This window comes from Dufourea novaeangliae, unplaced genomic scaffold (genome assembly GCF_001272555.1).
Source record: "Dufourea novaeangliae isolate 0120121106 unplaced genomic scaffold, ASM127255v1 scaffold6, whole genome shotgun sequence".
In the NCBI taxonomy this organism is placed as follows: Eukaryota; Metazoa; Arthropoda; class Insecta; order Hymenoptera; family Halictidae; genus Dufourea; species Dufourea novaeangliae.
In genome coordinates, this window is record NW_015373900.1 from 4,469,751 (window position 1) to 4,479,377 (window position 9,627).

At 32.7% G+C, this 9,627-nt stretch overlaps 1 protein-coding gene across 1 annotated transcript in view; it reads left to right on the forward strand.

Annotated features, from left to right (window-relative positions):
- The window catches only part of LOC107193532 (solute carrier organic anion transporter family member 5A1), a 31,620-nt gene extending 22,217 nt beyond the window's left edge, over nt 1-9,403 (forward strand). The window contains exons 5-8 of the mRNA XM_015582998.1: nt 1,594-1,864; nt 3,283-3,478; nt 4,851-5,455; nt 8,892-9,403. Coding sequence (XP_015438484.1) covers nt 1,594-1,864; nt 3,283-3,478; nt 4,851-5,455; nt 8,892-9,058 — 1,239 coding nt within the window. The 3' untranslated portion in view covers nt 9,059-9,403. The remainder of the gene's footprint in view (nt 1-1,593; nt 1,865-3,282; nt 3,479-4,850; nt 5,456-8,891) is intronic.
- Nucleotides 9,404-9,627: the final 224 nt, after the last annotated feature.

Below are 9,627 nucleotides of genomic sequence, written 5' to 3' on the forward strand. Positions count from 1 at the left end.
CTTAATGCGTTTTTTTATGTGACGTTATATAACAAAGATATTTAGGTGACTTCATTTAAGTGGTCTACACTGTATATTGACCTTTAGAGGTCGGGCAGGTTTTTTCATGACATTTTATATTTTCGAGTTAGAACTTTGATACATTTGTTACAGTATTCAGTTTAAAAATAGGCTTCCCGTCTTTTTTGATGGAATAGTCCTGGTATGTAGAAACAAGTAAGCGCAAGTGCACCGTAACATTGTAGCCGACCATGCAGTCGTTCATTATTATGGTCTGCTATCGGCGGAAATATCACCTGTTATTAAAAATGGGTCATTTGTGTTGAAATTAACTATTCTTTTCGTTAATTATTACGACCAGCGTAGTTGTTGTACACAGTACACGCAATGACACGACGATTAACTTGAGAACTAAACAAATTATGTATCTCTGAATGTTAAAAATTATGAAATTATTAATTACAGGAAACATTTTTTTTGTACACTACGTATTTAAAGTTCTACTTTCAATTTCTGTTTACATGAATCATTGTCTCATATACATATATCTATTTTAGTCAATTGGGGCATAAGTATTAGTGAAAAATGATTAGAATGTATACATATTGTATTTAGTAGAAGATATTTCGTACTTTTGTTCTATGAAATCTCGACATCTTTTTTATTAACTCCTTACATATTGTGCTATTTGCATTATTTACTTCAACAGCAAAACTTCTTATATGGATTAATACTTGCAAATTTTGAATTGAACTTAAAGGTGAACTTTATGAAACTTCTTTTACAATTCTGCTATAGATACCTTGGTAACAATAAAATTACTCATCAATAATATCCCGATCAGTATTGTTTTCAAAATCCTAGTGTCAAAATAAAAAGTTGACGTACAAATTCAGACTTCATTTCAGATTTTTAACAAGTGTGTCGCTGGGAAACAGAATCTTCGTTTAAAGTTTAATATTAGTTTCTTGCATAATAAATGTAGTTTTCCAGTACTCTTCAATTCAGCTATTTTATAATCGTTAAACATGGGATCAAGAAGCTTGTAAATCGTTGGCAAGAATGTGTCAATTCAGATGGATTTTATTTCGATTAAGAGTATTTCTTTCAAAGTAAGTCATAATCGTTCAAACTCTGCAATTTGAAAACGATATTTATTATGCAACAATCTATGTAATAGCACATTAAGCTCCACTTATTACCTACACATTAACCTAATCGCTGCCTAATGACTTTATTACAAAGTGTTATAGTAGCTTTTCTGGTCAGAAACGATACAAGAACAATTTCTAACGTGTACGGAATTTTCGATTCTAGTCGCAATAATAAGTATTTACTATGAAGCATTAAATATTTATTGTTTCTTATAAATATTTATTGTTAGATTTAACTCTTTCTACTTGTGTGATTCCATTTGGAATCATTAATTTAGCGTTTATAACTCATACTAATAGCGTGAAAATTCCATGTGATACAGTGAATTAACTAATTATGTGGCATAATAAACAATTCAGGGCAGAAAGAGTTAACATTGTGTGGTCTGCATATATTTTCATTTCTTTAATGATAAAAAATGTTTGATGCATGCTGTAGGACGGTAGTATACCGCTAAAATTGCACCTGGACGCGCAAGAGCAGTATATGAAACCGATGGAACCGCGGAAGTCGCTCGAGACCGAATACATTCCGACTATGCGTGAATTCCCGACGGCGATGAAAAGGTTGCTTACAAATTGGCTGTTAACATTCAACAATCTAAGCGGGGTGTTTTACGTGTTAGGTGCATCAGCATACATAACGTTTTTGGCGAAATACCTTGAGGTTCAGTACAGCACATCTGCTGCCGGTGGTACCGTGATTGCAGGTGGGTTATTTGTAACGATTACTACTATTTATTAGTAGGTAAAACCTATACAAAACCGTATAGTTAACGTTCTAAGTCTGTATCCTTTTAATTTATAAGATAAATTCCGCAATCATAACTGTAGGGTAAATGTTCTAATTACTGCCAATGTTCCAATTACTGTCACTTCATTTATTTTACTTAGTAAAAACGTAACGTATAAAGAATTGTGTGCAAATAATTTTATTATGAAACTGGAATTCTGATTTACATAAAATCGAAGAAATACATGTACTTGTATATGTATATCTTGTATTTAAAAATTAACGTTGATAAATGAAAGTGCAATTTGTTGCATTATGTAAGAATTACTTTAATTTTTGAGATGACAGTTACAGGGACACTGGGATTGCTCGCAGATTTTAATTAATTTTTAACTAATTCTTCATATTTAATGTATTAAATTATTTTTTTAAATGAAAGATATGTTAAACAATATTTATAGATTTTAAAATGATTAAATAAAGTTATGCTACAGTCCAAGAATTAATTGGGACATCTGCCCTATTTATTAAATGCTTTCATAATGAACATAGAATAACGAAAATATAATTCAAAAATCCAAACATACTATCCAATTCCACAAAAAAACGGCCGGCACCTCTTCTGTTTCCGATTTTGCCCCATAGAGTAGGCAAAACTGTATACATTAATATGATATTGCCCCTGATCTAAACTAACGACAGTAATATTGAAAATCATCAAGATCCTCGGATCCCTAGTCGGTGCAGTTGCCGCGTGCTCATATACTAATCTTGTGCATTCTATTAAATCTTTGGATGTAGTTTCGAAAAGGTCCACCCTCCGATGTTTTTAAAACTTGGTAAAATCGTCCCAAATACTCCTAAATGAACATATGTAAAAGTTTTTTCGGCGTAATTGAAAATTAACTGAGTTAACATTAAATAATTTTTCATTTGCAGAATTACTTCGACTCAAGAATATTATTAATAGCTAATAAGTTTCAGAAATATGCGTATCTATGGAACAGTAACCTTTGAAATAATTCCTAACAATGGGTGTAATTATATTTTTAGACATACCAGAGCTAAATGCTAAATGAAAATTATATTGTAGTAAATATGAATTTGTATTAATGTTGCTTTCTGTAATGTAATTATTCTCAATTAAAGTGGTACCGAAGAATGTTTAATTAATGATTACTAATATATCGGTATTTTGACAGTGATTTACATCACTTGGATCATATCCTAAGAATTATTACTCTGGATTCATTAATGGTCGTTTATTAAAAGACTTACAATTAGTTAGTTTCAAAAGTTGAGATATTTCTATGATTTATATAGACATTATTCAGTCTTTCTTTATATAAGCGAATTTTTCCATTTTTTAATCTTCCAATTTTTTGATGTGCCAAGGTCCTATATCGCTGGTCGGTATGGTATTGGGATTTCTACTCTCTGGGCTGATAATTAGCAGATTCAAACCTGGTCCTAGACCACTGCTCGCATGGAACGTGTTCGTTGGTATCTGCTTTGTCGCCGGTCAAGTACTCTTCATATTCCTTGGTTGCTCCGACGTTGGTATGAGAGGCCTCGACTTGGAGACTATGCAGTGAGTACGTTTTCCTTTTTATTGGGGCTTGGTTTCAGACACATTAAAATGACATAAAGTGACTGAACAGGGCTGATGTATCGCACATTAAACATTTTGGTAGTAATTTTATACAGTACTGGTCAAAAGTAGGTATATCACCTTTAGGTTCTTTGAGTCTTGAACGTTGTTCAGAGTGCACCAATCTCTATCAAATCATAATATACTTTGATTGTGGGTATAACTTATTAAATAAATGACACTTCATCAATTTATAATGGCAGGAATTTATAAAAAATTAATTTTATTTAAAATCTATGAAATAAGGTAAACTGAGTGGTGAACTTCGAGTTACCATAACAGGCTTAAATTTAAGCTAACAAAATGAAAACCAAATCCATATTTTAGATTTAACAGGTTCATTATTTTTGAGAAAATCAATAAATGGTTTCGAAAATCATGATCACATGATCAAACCTAAATACACACTATATATGTAGATGGTGTACATATTAGGTACTAGGTGTTTATTGTAAAACTTTGACAAAAAAAAAACAATTTGTTAACCCATAAACACTGACCGGTACGAACATTACCAACATACAAATCATTTTCTTTCTATGGTACTAGGTGGCAGTAGCTATCCAATAACTTGAAAAAGTTTGAAAATTTTGAAAATTATAAAATGATAGAGTGAAAGTGGTTTCATTTACTTTATTTTTAATTGCTGAATGCAATGATAATATCATTTTTGACCCTATAAGTAAGAACTTTTTTTTAATTTAATCGTATATGCATATGGAACTGTAAATAACATATATTTGCTACTTTTGAACGCAACAAGTAATATTTTTAACTAGTAGTTTTGCTATAAAAACAGGAAATACGATAGTTATGAAATAGAGATTGTGTGTAAGAGTGTGTGTGTGTGTGTGTGCGTGTGCGTGCGCGTGCGTGCGTGCGTGTGTGTGATAGAGAAACTGCGAATGAGGACGGCTGGGATTTTCAAGCCAATTAGTTATCCAAGCTAATCAAAACGTTTATGAAATTATTTACATCCTACATTTATATTTTACTTAAATTCATTATTATTTTTATTACTATTTCTAGAAATAAAGTCAAAAAAATGATACTACATAGATGAATAATTCAAGTAATAAATCAAACCGAATAGCGTTAACTTTCTATCTAAAAAGCTAGGCTTTGTGACATGTAGAGTATAAACTAAAATCAGAATCGTGTTCAGCAACCTTCAATTGACACAAAAAATGAGGTTTAGTTCCATTATTGTGGAGTTTACTAAACAATGACATCATTTGTAAATCGGTTGAACAAAAGTTAATTATTCACAATTACCACACACGTGAAATTCAGCCGGTAAATCATGTTCCAGAATGAATTTGACAGCTCCTTGCAATATCGGTTGCAACTGCGAAGGCGTCAAGTATTCTCCGGTCTGCCACGAGGCCTCCAAGACAACATTTTTCTCAGCGTGTCACGCTGGTTGTCGGAGCATAATCAACGACAAGGAATTCGGGAACTGTAGCTGCCTGCCTCTGATGGACTCGTTCAATTTCGAGGATCATTTCGGTTACACCACCGACAGCAAGTCGCTGTTACAGAGTCAACCGATCTACCTGAACGATCCTCAGACCCTGAATTTTGGGAAAGTTCGAGCTGGACCGTGCACGAACGATTGCAGCCGCCCTTACATTCTGTTTACGATTCTCACCTGTATTATACAGACGTTGGCGTGTTCCGGGAAAATTGGTAACGTCCTGGTGAATTATCGTAGCGTGGACAAGAAGGACAAAAGCTTCGCGCAGGGTATCACCTTGATGACGATCTCTTTGTTCGCGCTGATACCGGGCCCAATTATTTACGGAGCTATTATTGACTCCACCTGTATGATCTGGGAAGAGTCATGCGGGACCAGAGGGAACTGCTGGTTCCACCATGGACGGAACTTCCGGTATCTGGTGAACATTACGTCGGCTGGTAAGCTTTGTTACTACCGTTCACAATAACTGAGACCTTACAATTTATTGTTTTTAAAATAATTGTTAGTATTTATATTTTAAAACTGCTATTCAGAAAAGTCTAGTTTAATAGCAATGTAAATTTAAATTTGGTATTAGTCACATGTTTGACAAATTGAAGTTCACAAATTTTTGAACGTGGTATAAGTCTTTTTGCGGTTCAGGGAAACACTGTTTTAGTCAGAGAATATTTATAAAAATGGTCACATAATGAAAGTAACCCTCCGTGACCCCCGTTATTTTCACTGCTTTCGTCACCTCCTGAACCTTTTATGCCCAGACCTATTCTTTTATCTTATAGGCTTCCAAAATCTGAAAAAATTCAGCGATTCTTCCCAGGGTCTCTATTACATGAAACAACGATTCTCAAAGTTGAATGTTCAAAGGTTTTTTTTTTTAATAATAATCCTTTCGTTTTGGAGATATTTGAGCGTGAAATTTCATTTGTACCATAAAATACCCAGCGGGTCATGGAGGGTTAAACGAGTCTGGAATACTGAGAAAGATAAAACAAGTTTATAATAAATTTTTAAATTAAAATTTTTGAATAAGGTGAAATGGAAAACGTTAAATATGTATCTGGATGTGAAGACAAATGAGCTTACACCACTTTAAAAAAAATTGCTCAATCAAAGTAATCGAATTCATCATCATGACCATCATTGTCATTATCGTCATTGCCATCATCACCATCACTATCACCATAATCGTCACTATCAACATCACCATCGTGTCATCATCAGCGAATGCGACTTATTGCACTCGGGGAAATGAATATGGTTAAACATACATATGTATTGGCTTTGAATATTAACCTGTTAATCAGGAAAGACGAGTTAGTTTGTCATCTATATTCAACAGCATTTTCTGACAATTCCCAATTACCTGATTAATTTACAAAGATTTCTGCAGTTGATTGCGTTATAATACCTGTGGTAGTACATGTATATGCCATCGCATTGGGTCAGTGCAAAAGTTTTAATCGATTTTCTACAAATTATGTTATTGTCATGGTTTGATGGAAACAATGAACAATTATGTCAGCGTATTATGTGTCGATGTCAATGTAACATAGTGAATTGTTGTTTAGAACAAAAATTGACGCGATTGGCTCTATTTTATTGTTTACAATAATTAAGTATTGTTACAATACTTAAAGCAAATCTAAAAAAGAAAGGAAAAAAACGCTACGAATACTGTTACACTTAACAGAATATTTGTTAATTGTATTAATATATATAATTTAATTATACAAATTCAGTAATTAGCAATATTCTAAAAATTTGATCATCAGAGTACAAAATTCTATTGAAAGTATATATGTTATAAAACAATCATTACGTATTTTACTAAATTGTTATGAAATCATAACTGAAATTTGTATGAGTCTATTGTTTTAGAGCAAAATTCATCAAAACTTGTGCACTTACTCCGGTTAATAGACTGATACTGTAATGGAAAATGATATCAATTGTCAATAATATTAGGTGTACCAATAAGTAATCCATCATTTCTTTTAATTATGAAGCGATATATTTTAAATGATACCTACATTTCTTCTTGACATATCACTGACCAGTGACATCGCTCAAGTGTAACTAGCCGATTTTTATACGGTTTGGTATAGGGGTAGTATTTGAAAAATATTTGCACGTATTTCTTTGTGGCTGTTGATATTTATATCTGCGGGGGTCAAAACAACCCTCAAGGTCATGGGTGAGAAATACATTTTCCTTAATACCTTGCAAGCTATTCGACTTAAAAAAGATGCTTGTTAACAAAAATTTACTGATTTTTAATAATAAAAATAACTGTTCCAGTAGTTTTTCGAAATACTAAAAAATAAAAAATAATTATTTAAACAAATTGGTATTTTGAAAATTTAGCTAAGCAGTTATTTTTATTATTAAAAATCATAAAATTGGTGTTACCAAGTATCTTTTCTAAGTCGAATAGTTTGTAAAATATTAAGGAAAATGTATTTTTCACCCACGACTTTGAGGGCTGTTTGCATCCCCTAGTTGTGAATTTCAATAGCTACAAAAAATACGTATCAAATATTTTTCAAATTTCTATCTTTGTACCAAACGGCATTAAAATCAGCGCTTTACACTTTAGTGATATCCCTTGTGAGTAGAAATGGTGCAGGATATTAGAAAATTGTTTTGAATTAAGGGTTACTCCAATCGAAGTGGTCCAATGTTGAGATCTTAGATTAAAATTAGATCTTTTAAAATTAGATTTTTAAAAAATCTAATTTTTTGTGTATGATTACCTTCGCATGTCGAAATGTCAAAACAAGCGTCCGTTTATCCTAATGGTTTTTTGTCTGCACATAAGAATCGTATTTGTGTTGTGCGGGTCGTCATTTCTTGCGGTTTCGGGGGTTCGCGGAAATACAAATATTTCGGTGTCTGATAATCATAGCAACATGGGATAAGAAACATGTTTTTCAGAAAAGAACAAACTATAATTATTCTTGTATATACTTTTATCCTAAATCTAAATCCACTAGCGAAAATTTGAGTCTAGTTTGCAAGTTTGATTACTAGAAAAATGAGAAGTTCGATTGAAAATCTCGACAAGAAGGGGTAAAGTCTCGATCTTAATCTCGAAATTTTTGCTCTGTAATATACGACCATAGTACAAGTAAGTGGCCAAATTTCAGAATTTTATCTCGCTGCCTACCAGAGATAATCAACCCTAAAGTTTGCAAAAATCACGGAATTCGGAATATTTGAGATATTATAGAAAAAAATAGATTAAGTCTCAGACTTCAAACTTATCAGCCAATAAAATTTGCATATGCTGCACCAAGAAAAACCAGAATTAAGGTAAAGACTTCATCCCATCTTGCCGAGATTTTCAATTGAACTTCTCATTTTTCTAGTAATTAATCTTGCTAACTAGCCTCAATTTTTTGTTAGTAGACTTAGGATTAGGATAAAAGTGTATACAACAATAATTGTAGCTTTTTCGTTATGAAAAACATACTTCTTGTCCCATATTGCTGTGATAAGGAGACACTACGATATTTTAATTTTCGTGAACCCCCAAAACCACAAGAAATGACGTTCCGCGTAACACAAATACAGTTCTTAGGTGCAAACAAAAAATTATTAGGGTTAACTGACGCTTGTTTTGAAGTGTCAACATACGAGGGTAAACATACACAAAAAAATAGATTTTAAAAAATGATCGAGCAACGACACTTCAGTTTGAATGATCCAATATAAACGAAACAGTATAGATCCTTGGCTTTCAGAAATTCGATTATCGGAGTCCATTGAGAAATAGTTAATTACTTCCTGGTACATCTAATATGAGTAAGAAATATTGACAAGTGTGACGGATTTGTTAATATATTTGTATTTGTTACACAAATAACTTTGCAGGTTTCTCCATGATAGGAGTATTGTTCGATGCAGCGGTTTGCTATCTCGGGAAGGATTTGGATCTTTACGGGACCCTGGAGACCGACAAACGTCGCGAATTTATTAAGGAAGATCCGGCGCCGTCGATGAGCGAGAAAAAGAAAGAAATAAACGGGAATGTAAATTAGAGAGGAGAGACGCAGCCGTTTGTACTGATTATAACTCGAGACTACTCGAAGATAATGTGCAACCTAGGAGTTTTAAGTTTCACATAAAATTGAGGTTCACACGAAAATCGTTTGGGTACCTGAATTTCGGAACCTTCCATGACCGATTACGATTCATGAAACGAGTGTGAATAGAGTGCAGACACAGAAGATATTTCTTTAAAATATGTCATATATCTTTGTTAATTGTTAAACAACCGAGGAATCAATGATAATTGAAATGATACTGATCTACTGTCGATTTACATTCCAAATGTCTGGAGCATTTGTACGATTGTACAGTGTTATTTCTCTCTGTTTGTAAATAAAACACGAATTTTTAGAAAATTTATAGTCGTCTGTAATGTATTCTGATTAATTATGTGATTTCACGATATACGGGCGTATTCACTTCGCGTACTACGCCGTCAAATTTAAGATGAAGTAAATAGAATATTAAAAACAAAAATGTAGATTTGACTTGACGGCAAAAAAAGAAGAAAATGGATTTTCTAATTAATATTCTACAATGTCTCTCGTAATGACTCGAA